Source organism: Sminthopsis crassicaudata, chromosome 3, assembly GCF_048593235.1.
Source record: "Sminthopsis crassicaudata isolate SCR6 chromosome 3, ASM4859323v1, whole genome shotgun sequence".
Taxonomy (NCBI): Eukaryota; Metazoa; Chordata; class Mammalia; order Dasyuromorphia; family Dasyuridae; genus Sminthopsis; species Sminthopsis crassicaudata.
This window is the reverse complement of record NC_133619.1, coordinates 529,550,441-529,567,208: the sequence shown is the minus strand read 5'-3', so window position 1 is coordinate 529,567,208 and position 16,768 is coordinate 529,550,441. Positions and strand designations below refer to the sequence as shown.

General features: G+C 34.9%; 1 protein-coding gene across 1 annotated transcript; it reads right to left on the bottom strand.

Moving 5' to 3' along the window:
- Positions 1-12,626: 12,626 nt before the first annotated feature.
- SLN (sarcolipin) lies at positions 12,627-16,281 on the bottom strand. Its single transcript, XM_074304348.1, has 2 exons — positions 16,194-16,281; positions 12,627-12,933 (listed from the first exon to the last, which is right to left on the bottom strand). The coding sequence occupies exon 2, from the start codon at positions 12,867-12,869 to the stop codon at positions 12,774-12,776; it is 96 nt and encodes a 31-aa protein (XP_074160449.1). The 5' UTR covers positions 12,870-12,933; positions 16,194-16,281; the 3' UTR covers positions 12,627-12,773.
- Between the last annotated feature and the right edge of the window lie 487 nt (positions 16,282-16,768).

Below are 16,768 nucleotides of genomic sequence, written 5' to 3'. Positions count from 1 at the left end.
GAGTATGTTATCATCTTGAAATAGTATAAAGGCATCATTAAGAATAACATCACAGAAGGAAGCAGACCAGTCATGTAGCAAGAGTGAGAAATCATAAATGGACAGAATGAGTGGGATGCGGGGGATGAACTAGTCAAAGAGGAAGTCCCCTGATGCTTTGGATATATCCTTTAACACAGAGATTATTCATTTTTTCTGGGTCCTGAATCCCTTTGGTGATCTGGTAAATAAAATATTCTAAATTAAAATATTTTTAATATGTGCCTAAATCCAGGTGAAGAACCTCTGCTCTAGAATATTTACAATGTGTGTTGAGCAGGAAATACACAAATGAGTAAATATAGATGGGATTACCACTAGCAAAGCAAATATCCACAATGATGATGTTACAGTCACAAAATTTCAGAATTAGAGCAAATTGTCAATAGTCCAACCCATATCTAAACAAGAAATTATACTGCGATATACCACAAAAGTTATCATCTAGTTTTTAATTAAAGACTCCCCAAGAGAGGCAACTTGTTGGATAGTTTTCCCTTATAGAAACCAAGTTTGCTTCTTTGATCTCTATCTTGGCTTTCTAAAACCAAGAAGAATAAGCCTAATGGATATCTCTTCTATGACAGCCTTCAAAAACCAAAATGCCCATAATACCCTTTCCCTCTGACCCAGTCTTCACTGTTCTAGGATAAACATTCTCAGTTCTTTCAGTCAATTCTTATATGACATGATTTTGAGATCTTTCACCATCTTGTTCAGCCTTCTCCAGAAATTCTCTAGCTTATCAATGTCATTCTTAAAATATACTACTCCCAGAAGTAAGTCTAAATAAAATATCTCACTGTTTGGTTTGGTTTTTTTGTTGCTGACCTTTATTTGTAACTAAAGACCAGGCACCACATAGTTACAATATTCAGTGTGCTGAAAATAGATATTTTTCCATTTTACTCCAGGATTTGTCTGTGAATCTCAGCTCTGCATTTGAATATAAAGTGTGTAAATGAATGGAAATCAGGCAATTTACAAGCAAGATTTCAATCAGATGCTACTGGCTAGAGTTTGAATTATATACTACTACTATTCTTTCATGCATGCATTATATAGAGGTGTTGCTACTAAAAGTAATTTTCATTTTATTTACTCAGAAAAAAATGAAATATTTTTTCCTAAAGGGATAGAATAAATGTAACAAATGATATCATAACAGAATACAGATAGCCCATTAAGATAGCTAAATAGCTAGATAGATGGATAGATAGACAGATGGAGATAGACAAAGACAGAGACAGAGAAAGAGAAAGAGACAGAGACAGAGAGAGAGAAAGATGATGTATGGATACAGATGTATCTGGAATGCCCTACCACAGCTCTCAGGAAGATTGAAATTCTATCTTTGTGAGAAACAGATAAATGGTTCTAACTAGACAATTACTCCCTCACTTTTTTGTCTTTAAGAGGGATATTGGGCTAAGAATGATATCCATCCAATATATCTCAGATTTTTGGATTTTAGGGACATGATTCTTTGCGGAGGGTAGTATAAAAACCACTTTTCCTGGTCACTGTAGGGAGGGAAATACTTCTGCTCCAGACATAAATTATAAATTGCCTAATTTTGACCACTTTAAGGTTCCCCTCCTAATATATAGGACAGCTAGCTGGTTCAGGCCTGAAGACTCGTTTTTCCTGAATTCAATTCCAGTTGCATATGTTTACTAGTTATGTGAGCCTAGGCAAATCATTTAACCCTATTTTCTTCAGTTTTCTCATTTGTAAAATCAACTAGAAAAGGAAAATGGCAAATCTCTCCAGTATCTTTGCTATGAAAACCCCAAGTGGGATCATGAAGAATTGGACACAACTGCATAACAATAATCCTACCATATGCTTATTACACAAAAGAAAATTACAAGTTATGACCATATATGTATGTATATGTGCATGTATCTCAAAGCAAGTAACAGACTAGTTGAGAGATCCATGTAGAGTATTGTAGATCATGGACTACAGAAGATTAAAAAGAAGACTCTGATTCAGGAGTGAAATGAAATCTCAACTCACCTAGGGAGTGAACTATCTTACCCTATGTATAAACTCTTAGTGATCTCTGAGGTGTAGACAATATGAATCAGGGAACATGTTGATTGCTGGCTTTTCCCCATATACTTATAACTTTGGAGGCTTCCTATTTGTCATTCAAAGTCTATGCCCTTTTTCCCCATTTCACTCTTTTTTCCTTCATTTCTCCATATCAGAAATCTCTCAACAAATCAAGAGTCATAGCTCCTGTAACATATACAGGATCATAGATCATTTTTCAGGGACTTTCAAACCCACCTAGGACTGGGACTACATTAAGATGAATTTTAATGTCAATCCTTGGGTATAGAGTAGATTCTATAAAGTATGTGATAAAAGATGTAGAGGGGGACATTGAAGGAAGAAGCTGGGAAGAACTATTGGTTTTTATAAATTCTTAAAGCAATAGAGACACTGATTGTGAAACTTCCTTGAAAACAGTCTGCCCAAGTATTTACTCTGCTGGATATTTTTACCAAAGAAGACTTACATTCAACATGTTTAAAAGATCTAGATAGGAGCAGCTAGGTGGTGCAGTAGATTGAAAACCAGCCCTGAAGTCAGGAGGACCTGAGTTCAGATCTGGTCTCAGACACTTAACAAGTTCTTGACACTGGGCAAGTTGCTTAACCCCAATTGCCTCAGAGGAAAAAAAAAAAAAAAAAGAAGAAGAAGATCTAGATAACTAGAAAAAGGGGTGGAGAAGTCATATTCCAAAAACAAAGGACCAGTCCAATGGTATCCATATAATATTAAAAGACCCCCCCCAAAAAAATAAGATTCCATACACATTGGGTGATTTTCTTTTTTTTTTTAAGTATGAGAAGATATAGAAAAGTTTCTCTCAGGAGAAAAAAGCAAAAATGAGCTATAATCTGCTCAACACAGAGACTATTCCCCCCCAAATGATATCATGAATCCATTCTAAGCCTCTTCTACAATGCACACTTATTTTCTAATGTAATACAGAAAAGCACACAATGGAAATACATTCTTGAATAAAATTACTTTTGCTCCATAGTGTCTGAAGAAACCTTGGCAGGGTTAGGAGGGGATAGGGAACAGGCGAGGAAAGGGACAGTCAACAGAATAGGGCATTGATCCTAGTATGGTCAATGTGCTGTTTTGTTTTGCTTAAGTTTATTTTAATTGGTGTAATTTAATAATATAAAAAAGCAAAAATCATCCATCAAACTTTTTAAAAAGATGTTTTTGAATTGAATTTGTTAGTGTATTCTGAGATAAATAGACCAAACTTTGGAATTTTTAAAAAGAGTGCATAGTAAAATTAAGATATTTTGTACTATGGCATAAGCAAAAATTGCCCAATTTTCTTTATAGCAGTAATTTGATTCTAGTTTGGAACAATGGTCCATTTCTACCCATTACCCCTTTTTGATGGCTAACCTTCAAAGCATGTCCAATTCATCAGGCAATGTTAAATGGTTTATAAACCCTGTCAGTGGTAGACAGGTTGATAATGACTGAAAGATCAAAAGAAAGTGAAATAATCCATATTTCATGAAGAAATGGTTATTAGATATACAAGCTGTCTTCCCTTTCCAATGATTAAATGAGAAGTCAGCATCTGATTATCTTTCCACTGCCTTTAAAAACTAGACAACCAATGCCTCCTTTATTGTTAACTGTCCAACAGCATTAATCATGTGCCCACGCACAGACCATACATCTTGACCCTGAACAAATGAAAGCCCTTCCAAAATATCTATGCAACTCCACAAGCAACAAAATAAGAAAAACAACCCAGGATGAGAATAAATAAATTTGAGATAAAGAAGGAACCAAATTAGCCTCCATGGAAATGCTATCAACACACATGTGTATATATACATATATAATTTTATTTTAAAATCATATATAAGAAAAAATTTACATTCATTTTAAAGTTTTGAATTCCAAATTTTCCTTCCCTTCCTCCACCTTCAAATGACAAACAATTCAATACAGACTTACATATGTGAAATCATGTAAAACTATTTCCATATTAATCATGTTATAATAGAAGAAACAGACCAAAAGAAAAAAAAAAAAAAACATGGAAAATTTTAAGCAAAAGTAATATGCTTTTATCTGCATTCAGACTCTTATCTGTTCTTTCTTTGGAGGTGAATAGCATTTTTCCTGAGACCTCTGGAATTGTCTTAGATCATTGTATTGCTGGGAATAGCTAAGTCATATATAGTTGGTCTTTATATAGTGTTGCTATTACTATGTTCAATGTTCCCTTGGTTCTGCTCACTTTACTTTGTATCATTCATATAAGTTTTTGCAGGTTTTTCTGAAATCCACCTACTTGTCATTTCTTATAGCATAATACCGTGTTTCCCCGATAATAAGACCTATCCTGAAAATAAGACACCCACATACTCTTTAATATTCCGCTAAAATAAGCCCTCCCCCGAAAATAAGCCCTATCGAACTTACTATGAAAACGGTCATCATGGTGATCCCCTGCGCTATATGCTGCGTAGTGGTACCTTCAGTAAGCAGCGCCGCCCTCCCCTCCCGGGTGAAACGCACGTCGCGCTCCGAGCTGCATCCAATCAGAGCTGCAGCAGTGAGCGCGTCATCCTCTTCTTCCCTGGTGATTTGCTTGCTGGCGCTACTGAGAGCAGCGCCGCGGAGTAGAGCTGAGACAGGACCATCTAAAAACTCGGTAAGTTCAGTAAGCGATGGAGAATAAAATAAGCACTCAGGGGGCATGATGGAGGCTAAAAGGGGCATGATGGAGGCTAAAATGGGCATGATGGAGGATAAAAGGGGCATGATGGAGGCTAAAATGGGCATGATGGAGGATAAAAGGGGCATGATGGAGGATAAAATAAGCCCTCCCCTGAAAATAAGCCCTCTGGTGTTTTTTAGTCCCAAAAAAATAATAAGACAGTGTCTTATTATCGGGGAAACACGGTACTATTGCATTATATCCATTACATTACATTATATTACATCACATTATCACAATTTGTTCAGCCATTTCCCAGTTAATAGATATTGTCTCAATTTCCAGTACTTTACCACTTATTTTTGGACAAATAGGTCCTTTTCCCTTTTTTTTCATCAGCTGCTTTCAAGAATTATCCAGATTAATGGTAATGTAATTGTAGTGGAGTAAAGCAAAGGGAGAAATTAGGTAATGAAATCAGAGAGATGAGGATAAGTTCATTTGGAGAAGAAGGTTAGATTGGTCTCTAAGAATAATTGAAAAATTAAAACAGGAAATTATTCAGCTAAAAACTTGGGCATATATTTTCAGAAAAGAAAGAGTATTTGAGGGAGAGAGAGGAGAAGGTATTTAAGATGTAGTGGCAGGAACAACCACGGAAAAATAAAGGCTATTAATATTGTTTACTAGTCTTTCTATGAAACTTTAGCTGTTAACTAATAGACACTGAAAAACTGCCTGAACTATTTAACTAGTGGATCAGATCTTGAAGATAGTTAATCTGAAGTATTTCAGGGTTTGTTTTGCCCCCTAAGGGCATAATTTGAGATCTACATGGCAAATTTCTGTTACTTCTATAAATGTATATGTAAGGTTCTCGTAATATTTCATTCCCAGTTTTAGTACATTTATTTAACCAGTGATTAACTTTATTTGCATAATGATAGCAAATTCCATAGGCATAAAGTATTTTTTAATGCATACACACAAATCAATAGAAATGTAGCCTTGACATCCCAGCTCAAGTTCTAGGCAGTTGACAAACCTTTACTGATGTCAAATATTATGTTATACAATGGAATGTGGAATGACAAAATTTAGAGGAGAAAGGAAGCTTTAAGATTGTTTTGTCCAACCTTCTCAAAGGGGGTTAAAGAAAATGAGACCTAGATAAACAGGATGCACTCAGGAAAAAAAAAAAAAAAAACCTGCAGTCCTCCATGAACAAAGTGAAATATACTATATACAAAGTAATAGCAATGTTCTGAGATGACCAGCCTTAAATGACTTTATTATTTTCAGTAGTATAATCATCCACATCTATTCTGAAGGATTAATAAAAATCCTATCCCTATCCAGAGAAGGAACTGATGAGGTGCATATAGATCAAAGCATTCTTTATTACTCTCTCTATCTCTCTATTTTTAACTTAATTTTTCTTGAGGTTTTTATTTTCGTTAGGGTGGAAGATCTATGTTTTCTTTCACACCCTGACTGTTGTGGAAATGTTTTGCATAACTTCACATGTGGTTTCTTAATTGTGGGTGAGGATAAGGGAGAGAATCTAGAACTAAAAAATCTTAAAAATAAATGTAAACTCAAAGAGAAAATAATTGACATATTTGGTTTACAGTGAAATTTCTCTCACCTCATTAAAAAGTGGGAGAGAAAAAGGAAAAGAGTAATAAAAGAAAGATATAAGAAAGGGGAAAGGAGGTGGAAAGGGGGTGGGAGGGATTCTAAAGAAGGAGAGCTGTGTTAGGCAAGTGGGCCCATAAGTTTAATACTGGGGAGGGGGGTAAGGGAGGTAAGAAAAAAAAAGAGTATAATCTGAGGATAATAAGATGGCAGGAAATTCAGAATTAGTCATTTTAACCATAAATGTGAATGGGATGAACTCTCCTATAAAGTAGAGATGGATAGCAGAATGGATCAAAAGCCAGACAATGTTTACAGGAAACACATTTAAAGCAGGGAGATAAATACAGAGTAAAGGTAAAGGCTGGAACAGAATCTATTATGCTTCAGGTGAAGTAAAAAAAAAAAAAAAAAGCAGGGGTAGCCATCCTTATCTCAGATCAAGCAAAAGCAAAAATTGATCTAATTAAAAGAGATAAGGAAGGAAACTATATCTTGCTAAAGGATAGACAATGAAGCAATATCAATACTAAACATATATGCACCAAGTGGTAGAGCATTTAACTTCCTAAAGGAGAAGTTAAGAGAATTGCAAGAAGAAATAGACAGCAAAACTATAATAGTGGGAGATCTCAACCTTGCACTTTCAGAATTAGATAAATCAAACCACAAAACAAATAAGAAAGAAGTTAAAGAGGTAAATAGAATATTAGAAAAGTTAGGTATGATAGATCTTTGGAGAAAACTGAACAGAGATAGAAAGGAGTACATTTTCTTTTCAGCATTTCATGGAACCTATACAAAAATTGATCATATATTAGGACATAAAGACCTCAAATTTAAATGCAGACAGGCAGAAATAATAAATGCATTCTTTTCGGATTACAATGCAATAAAAATTACATTCAACAAAAAGCTAGGGGTAAATAGACAAAAAGTAATGGGAAATTAAATAATCTCATCCTAAAGAATGATTGGGTAAAACAGCAAATCATAGACACAATTAATAATTTCAGCCAAGAAAATGACAACAATGAGACAACATACCAAAATTTGTGGATGCAACCAAAGCGGTAATAGGGGAAATTTTTATATCTTTAGAGGGTTATTTGAATAAAATAGGGAAAGAGAAGGTCAATGAATTGGGCTTGCAACTTAAAAACCTATAAAAGGACCAAATTAAAAACCCCCAATAAAATACTAAATTTAAAATTCTAAAATTAAAGGAAGAAATTGATAAAATTGAAAGTTAAAAAAAAAAAACTATTGAAGTAATAAATAAAACTAAGAGTTGGTTTTTTGAAAAAAATCAATAAAATAGATAAACCTTTGGTAAATCTGATTAGAAAAAGGAAAGAGGAAAATCAAATTGTTAATCTTAAAAATGAAAAGGGAGAATTTTCCATCTATGAAGAGGAAATTAGAGCAATAATTAGGAGTTACTTTGCTCAACTTTATGCCAATAAATTTGATAACTTAAGTGAAATGGATGACTACCTCCAAAAATATAGGCTTTCCAGATCAACAGAGGTGGAAATAAATTGATTAAATAATCCCATTTTAGAAAGAAGCTATTAATCAACTCCCTAAGGAAAAATTTCCAGGACTAGATGGATTTACATGGGAATTCTACCAAACATTTAAAGAACAATTAGCCCCAATGTTATATAAACTATTTGAAAAAATAGGTAATTAAGGACTCCTACCAAATTCCTTTTATGACACAGACATGGTACTGATACCTAAACCAGGTAGGTTGAAAACAAAGAAAAAAAAATTATAGACCAAGCTCCCTAAGGGATATTGATGCTAAAATCTTAAATAAAATATTAGCAAAAAGATTACAGAAAATCATCCCCAGGATAATACACCATGACCAAGTAGGATTTATACCAGGAATGCATAATTGACTATATCAATAACCAAAACAAAAACCATATGATCATCTCAATAGATGCAGAAAAAGCCTTTGATAAAATTTAACATCCATTCCTATTAAAAAACACTTGAGAATATAGGAATAAATAGACTTTTCCTTATAATAATCAGTAGCATCTATTTAAAACCATCAGTAAGCATCATGTGTAATGGGGATAAACTGGAACCATTCTCAATAAGATTCGGAGTGAAATAAGGTTGCCCACTATCACCATTACTATTCAATATTGTATTAGAAATGCTAGCTTTGGCAATAAGAGTGGAGAAAGAGATTAAGGGAATTAGAGTAGGTAATGAGGAAACCAAATTATCACTCTTTGCTGATGATATGATGGTATACTTAGAGAATCCCAGAGATTCTACTAAAAAGTTATTAGAAATAATCCACACCTTTAGCAAAGTTGCAGGATACAAAATAAACCCACATAAGTCATCAGCTTTCTTATATATCACTAACAAAATCCAACAATTAGAGTTACAAAGAGAAATTCCATTTAAAGTAACTGCTGATAGTATAAAATATTTGTGAATCTATCTGCCAAGGGAAAGTCAGGGTTAGGGTTACAAATAAAATATATATACAAATAAAATATTTATACAAATAAAATCAAATCTAATCAATTGGAAAAATATGAAGTGCTCTTGTATAGGTCGAGCAAATATAATAAAGATGACAATACTCCCTAAACTAATCTATTTATTTAGTGTTATACCAACCAGACTCCCAAAAAAACTATTTTAATGATCTAGAAAAAATAACAACAAAATTCATCTGGAAGAACAAAAAGGTCAAGATTTTCATGGGAATTAATGAAAAAAAAATCAAATGAAGATGGCCTTGCTGTACCAGATCTAAAACTATAATATAAATCAGTGGTTACCAAAATCATTTGGTATTGGTTAAGAAACAGATTAGTTGATCAGTGGAATATGTTAGGTTCAAAGGACAAAATAGTCAATAACTTTAATAATCTAGTGTTTGACAAACCCAAAGACCCGAGCTTTTGGGATAAGAAATCACTCTTTGACAAAACTGCTGGGAAAATTGGAAATTAGTATGGCAGAAACTAGACATTGACCCACACTTAACACCATACACCAAGATAAGGTCAAAATGGGTTCATGATCTAGGCATAAAGAATGAGATTATGAATAAATTAGAAGAACATAGGATAGTTTACCTCTCAGACCTGTGGAAAAGGAAGAAATTTGTGACCAAAAAAGAACTAGAGATCATTATTGATCACAAAATAGATAATTTTGATTATATCAAATTGAAAAGCTTTTGTATAAACAAAACTAATGCAGACAAGATTAGAAGGGAAGCAATAAACTGGGTAAACATTTTTAGAGTCAAAGGTTCTGATAAAGGTCTCATCTCCAAAATATATAGAGAATTGACTCTAATTTATAAGAAATCAAGCCATTTTCCAATTGCTAAATGATCAAAGGATATGAACAATTTTCAGATGAAGAAATTGAAACTATTTCTAGCCATATGAAAAGATGCTCCAAGTCATTATTAATCAGAGAAATGCAAATTAAGACAACTCTGAGATACTACTACACACCTCTCAGATTGAGATGACAGGAAGAGATAATGGTGAATGTTGGCTGGGATGTGGGAAAACTGGGACACTGATACATTGTTTGTGGAATTGTGAATGCATTCTGGAGAATGATTTGGAACTATGCTCAAAAAGTTATCAAATTGTGCATAACCTTTGATCCAGCAGTGTTACTACTGGGTTTATACCCCAAAGAGATCTTAAAGAAGGAAAAAAAGACCTACATGAGCAAAAATTTTTGTGGTAGTCCTCTTTGTAGTGTCCAGAAACTGGAAACTGAATGGATGCCCATCAATTGGAGAATGGCTAAGTAAATTGTGGTATATGAATGTTATAGAATATTATTTTTCTGTAAGAAATGATCAACAGGATGATTTCACAAAGGCCCAGAGAAACTTGAATGAACTGATACTGAGTGAAATGAGCAGGATGAAGAGATCTTTATATACTTCAACAACAATATTATATGAAGATCAATTCTGATGGACGTGGCCATCTTCAACAATGAGATGAACCAAATCAGTTCCATTTGTTCAATAATGAATAGAACCAGCTACACCCAGCCAAAGAACTCTGGGAAATGAGTGTGAACCACTACATAGCATTTCCAATCCCTCTGTTTTTATCCGCCTGCATTTTTTATTTCCTTCACAGGTTAATTGTACATTATTTCGAAGTCCAATTCTTCTTGTGTAGCAAAATAACTGTTTGGATGTGTACATACATACATTGTATTTAACATATACTTTAAGATATTTAACATGTCTACCTGCCATCTGGGGGAGGGGAAGGGGGGAAGGAGGGAAGAAATTGGAACAAAAGGTTTTGTAATTGTCAATGGTGAAAAATTACCCATGCATATATCTTGTAAATAAAAAGCTACAATTAAAAAAAGTAAAAAAAATTGTTTCAAATGTAACTGAGGAAAATATTAAGTAAACAAATTAATTAATCAAAAACAAAGCAAAACAAAATAAGAAAATGGGACCTAGAGTGATTGTTTTTCTACCTAGAACTAATAATGTCCTCTTCCTACTCAAAAATTTTCAGTGATCCCTAATTCACCTAACAACACTTCATCAAAAACATTAAATATCTACTATGTGAAAATCACTGTGAAAGTGACTTAGTAAGCAGCTGGTGGGTAGAACTTTAGGCCTAGGGTCATAAATGTCTGAATTCAAATCTAGCCTCAGATATTCAGAAGCTCTGGTAACTCAGAGAAAATCAGTAAATCTCTGCTTCTCTTGGCTTTTATGACTGTTAAAAGTGTGATAACAGCACTTACTTCACATTTTTTATAAAGATCAAATGAGATAATATTTATGAAACACTTAATAAAGTTCTTGGCTCCTACAAGAAATTTAGTAAGTGCTTATTCCCTCTCTTTGTTTTGTCACCCACCATACAAAGATAAAAAAAAGTGATCAGCAATGATTCTTAGGAGCTTATATTTCTGTTTGCATCCTATTACCAAGAGGATAAATTTCAAAATCTTGTCCTCTATAGGCTAGCTCCCACCAACCTTTACAATTTTATTTCATATATAAAACCTTTCCTGGTCGCTCCAGTTTTTAGTACTTTCTACTTCTTGAAATTATTTTAATCAATCAGTCAATAAGCATTTATTAAGCACCTACAATGTGTCAGGCACTGTGTTAAGTGCTATGGATACAAAAAAAAAAAAAAAAAAAAAAAAAAAAAAAAAAAGGCAAAATATAGCCCCTGCCCAAAAAGAGTTCACAGTATGATGGGAGAGACAAATAGCAAACTGTGTAGATATTTTTAGGAGACAGCTGGTTTTCCAGAAGTAAGGTCTACCAAGGAAGCTGTGCCTTGAATTTAGCATAACAACTTCCTTCTACACCCCTCCCACTCCCTCAAACCCCCATCCCTACCCCCTCACTCCACCTCCTCATCCCCTTGCTTGTAGCTGCCAACAATGTCTTGGACTGACAAGTAAACCCAACCAGGTGCCCCACTGCTGCTCCTGGCCAAACTAACTCTGCTTCTGTGCCTCACTGAACAGCCACAATATCAAATGACTCTAAGGCCTTTGAGACTGTTTGTTGTAGTCCAGCTGTGGATTTGGAAATTGTTTACTCAAAACCCAAGAATGCTTGTGTTGTAGTCAAGCCCTTTGTCATTTTCATGCTTAAAACCCCTTACCTGGCCATAAGTGGATGAGCTCCCCTTCTTAGGAAGCAGGATTTTGCTTACAAGCTTTCAAAATTCCTCTTCCTAGTGTAGAGCCCTCTCTACCGATTAATCCCAGTTGGTAGTCAAGAGACGATGTTAGTAGAGAGGAAAGAGAATTCCAAATGATGTTTTTAAAGGTTTAAATTTTTTTTTATTTAAATGACAGCCATAGTAACTAATTACATCACATTTTTTCCTACCGAAGAGCTGATTTTTAATTTACTTTCAAAACAACAATGGGGACAGAGGCTGGCAGAGGAGCTGACATATAGGGAGCTGTGGAGGGATGGAGAGGGTGCATTGTCCTGTTTCAAAATGATCCCCATTTCAAACAAGTGGGTTTTTTTTATTAATATCTATAGTGTCAGGAAACATATCCAATGATCACTTGAAAGCAACTTTTGCTCAAGAAATTTTGGAAAACATAAAATTACATTGCCACATATCATAGAAGCATGGGATCACAGACTTAAAGCCCTAAAACACAGTATTAGCACAGGACAGAGATGATTCTGCAAAGAGAAAAACCCTCATCCTACCCTAGCTACATACAGACATAGGTAATTGCAGGCAAAGGCATCCCAAGGCGTACTGCAGCACAGGAAAGCTCCCATGTTCTTAAGGGTTCTTCCATGCTCATCAAAGGCAGGATCTCCAGCTTCAACTTCTTAGTATTGATATGATCTCACCAGCAGCCACATGAGGATCACCGTTATTAGGACCACAGTAAAGTTGAGAAACAGCTCCCTCGTGGATCTCTCCATGCTCAAGATGAATCAGAAGGAAATTTGAGGGAATCTTCCCGGGCAACTGCCTGTCCTTTACCTCCTGTCAGTGAGCAAAAAAGAAATATACACTGAAATTGTAAAGCTCTTTATACTGCTTGGAATGAATGCTATTTCTTTCTTAGAAGTTTATGGATGGGGCAGCTAGGTAGCGCAGTGGATAGAGCACCAGCCTTGAATTCAGGAGGACCAGAGTTCAAATCTAGTCTCAGACACTTAACACTTCCTAGCTATGTGACCCTGGGCAAATCACTTAACCCCAGCCTCAGAAAAAATTAAAAATTAAAAAATAAATTAAAGCCATTTATTAAAAAAAAGAAGAAGAAGTTTACAGATGTTGTTCTGAAGGCAGGAGTACAAAGAAGTTTCTCACCTTCTCCAATACCTGCAATTTTGCAAACATCACATCAATATAATCCTGAAAACAACTCTCACATAAGTCAGTCATAGTAAGTGCTAAATTTGGATGCACTATTATTTTGATAAGAGTTTGTGCTATTTAGTTTTAGTCATGCTGTGTTAAGATTACAAGCTTCTCAAAAAAAAAAAAAAAAAAAGGAAAGGGCTATTTCTTGGTGTCAAATATTACACAGTGCCTGACATATTTTGGGGTGCTCAAGAAATATTAAAGAATTGTATTATACTAACATATTTTATGAATTTGATCAGATTTCTACAACATGAATGATATAGATAGCACTGTGACTATATGCTTTCTCTACAAAAACCACATGAATTGGGACAGCTATGGAGATAGGACTTGAATTCTGTCTTCTGAATCCAGAACCATGATGGATCTCTTTATAGACCACACACACACATACACACATATACACAAAATCAAAAAATCCAACACAGTAAGTTCAAGTTTTTTTACTCAGTTAGATAAAGGTATAAAAGGGGGGGTGGACTTGCAAAGCAATGTAAAAATAAAAGGCATCAATAAAAATGTATTTTTAAATCATTAAATTACATTTTTATTAGATTTTTTTTCTGTTCAATTGACTGATAGAAGAATGGAGTGGGGGAAAATAGAGAAAAATGAAGGGGAAAAAAAATAGGCCAGAAGTCCTATGTTCAAATCCCAGCATTCCATTTTACAAACTATATAACTTAAGGCACATCACTTTAACATTTTAAGTTTTCACTTTTTTAATCTATAAACTAAGAATAATAAGACCTGCCCTTCCTACCTAACAAGAAAGCTGTGTGGCTCAAATAGTAACATTTTTGAAAAGTTCTACAGAATGTCTGCTACTATGATTAATATGGCATTTTAAAGATAGAATCATACACAGCAGTAAGTCAGCAGAATTTTGGAGATGAAGGAAATAATTCTAATACTTTACATATGTAAAGTAATTTTATGTTTTCAGAAAATTTTTATACATTTTGTGTCATTTAATATTCATGATAATCCTATAATGCAACTATCACTCCAGCTTCCCAATGGAGGAAGCAGAGTGTCAGAGAGATTTAAGTTTGTTCAAAGATCACTCACTTAGCAAGAGAAACAAGGTGACATGGGAAGAGCACTGGATTTGATGTCAAAAAGCCTCCATGACCTTCAGCAAATTATTTTACTTTTTTGGGTATCACCTCCACTGGGAAACAAGTGGGGTGAAATGAATTATTTCTAAGGTCTCTTTTAGCTCTAGATCCTAAGTCTAAGCAATGAGCCTGAACCAAGCTCACTTCTTGAACAGAACTGTGTACAACAATAGTAACTATAAAAGAATGGTGTGGGGTTAGATAAACCATGAGAGTCTTTCCAGCTCTGAAATGCTGTGATGACTTATTACTGGGATTAACAAGTTTAGTAGAATAGAATAGCTGTAAATTCCCAGCAGAGTATTCTCTTCTGATAGGCTGGCTGACATATCGCCTCTTTCTTATTGCTTATCTTGCAGTCTTACTTGCTCTTTGAGGGTGACCTTGAATAGACTTGTTACTATGCATCATAAAGCATCTTGCATTCTCACACTTGAAAACCAATTTTAAAGTATTTTCATCATTAAACCAAGAAAATGTAGTACAAGGGCACTTTGGAAACTAAAATAAATAAATAAATGAAGATTATCAGCCTGTGACAGTTTTTAAGAACTCTCAGGTCATTTTTATAAAGCTGCTGTCTCTCAGGGTATATGAAGCAAAGTTATTAAGAATTTGGAACAGCAAACTTTTATTTCCTAGCAAATTATCTTCAAGAATTTAGCACTATACCTGGCACAAAGAGATAGGGACGAAAGATGTGATGTCATTAGTATTATTGGTTTGGTTATTTCTATCATATCCAATTCTTGTTCACCTCAACTAGAATTTTCCTGGAAAAGATTCTGGAGAGGTTTGGAATTTCCTTTTCTAGTTCATTTTACAGAAAAAGAAATTGAGGCAAACAGGGTTAAGTGACTTGCCCAAGGTCCTGCAGCTAGTGTCTGAGACCAGGTATCAATTCAGGAAAATGAGTCTTCCTGTCTCCAGGCCCAGCGCACTATCCATTGTACTGTATAGCTGCCCATCATTGGTATAAGGAATTCTTAGGTGTGGAAACTCCAATTACCAATACAGTTTAGTATTTTCTCTGCAATTGTTTAGATTTAGAGAGCCAGTGCATGTCATAGGGAGGTCTAGTCCTGCTACAAGAAGGTTCACGGTTTCTTGTCTCTGGGGCCAGTGGCTCTCTATTAACTAAACCATGGCTCTCTCTCATCTGACATATAGTAGTTGCTTAATAGATCCTTCTTGATTGATTGACTTAAAGACAATTTTCACCACTTTTCAAACTCTACTCAGAGCCAAATTCTCAATCTTCCAATCAATTTTACTTGCGTGTCCTCTCATGGACTCATAGATTTTGGATTGGAAAGGTCCTTAGAATTCATCTAGTCCAATCCCCCTCCCTTTAGAGGGGAAGAAAAGGAGGCAAAAGTGACACAGGTGTGGAGAAAGCAATTAAATCCCCACCCTCTACTCTTGAATCTTGTACACTTTTCACTCTATCTCACTCTACCTCTTGATGTAGCATTCCCCCAATAAGGTAAGAGGCTTATAGATTTAGAGCTGAAAAAAACCTCAGAGGTCCAGTTTAAAAGGAAAATAACCTCATAGAATGTGGGGGGGGGAACCCTGAAAAAAAACTATTCACTTTATTTTGTAAGGAATATTAATTACATAATTTTTTATTTCCTCTAAGCACATTTTTCAAAATCAATCATTTTACTTATTCTCATTTCCAATGTTTACACACTCACACACATGCATACAGACATTCAACATAAACATTAAATCACAATTCTTTGTTACCAGGAGAGGATAGATGATGCACTCTAGTTTGGATCTTGATCCTGAGCTTTTGCTCTGCTCTCACTGCCCTTCCAGTGCAGTCTGGACTCCCACTCTCTGAGCAGCAACTAAAGTAGTCAGCCCCAGGGAGGAGGGCCACAAGGGTGATGGCAATCATAGTGATGTCATTAGTCAAGCATTTCCAAGGAGAAACCTGGACAGATGGATGGCTATTTGTGCTTTGGGGGGCCAGAGGGTTGTACTAACTTACGCAAGATAATTCTGTTCTTTGTTACCAATTGCTATTAAAATCAAAATTCTGTTTTCCACTGACTTTAGCAGTGCTTGATTTGGAGCTTTTAACCTTTCACTGAATCCAGCTGTAGAAAGTTGTAACAAATAGGGACTGATGGATTTGCTTTTGAGTCTCAAGAATTAAGAAAAGGACTAAGATTAACCTTGTAACAGGGCATTTGGATGTCATGCAACAGCACTCACACCAGGAACAGAACCAAGCAATAGAGCACTACACCAGGATTGAACTAATTGAACTAGAAAATTCTTGTCCAGCCCTGAATGAAGTCATCTTTAATTTT

What these genes read in the sequence shown, in the direction of transcription:
- SLN (XM_074304348.1), bottom strand. Translation starts at nt 12,869, where the DNA reads ATGGAGAGATCCACGAGGGAGCTGTTTCTCAACTTTACTGTGGTCCTA.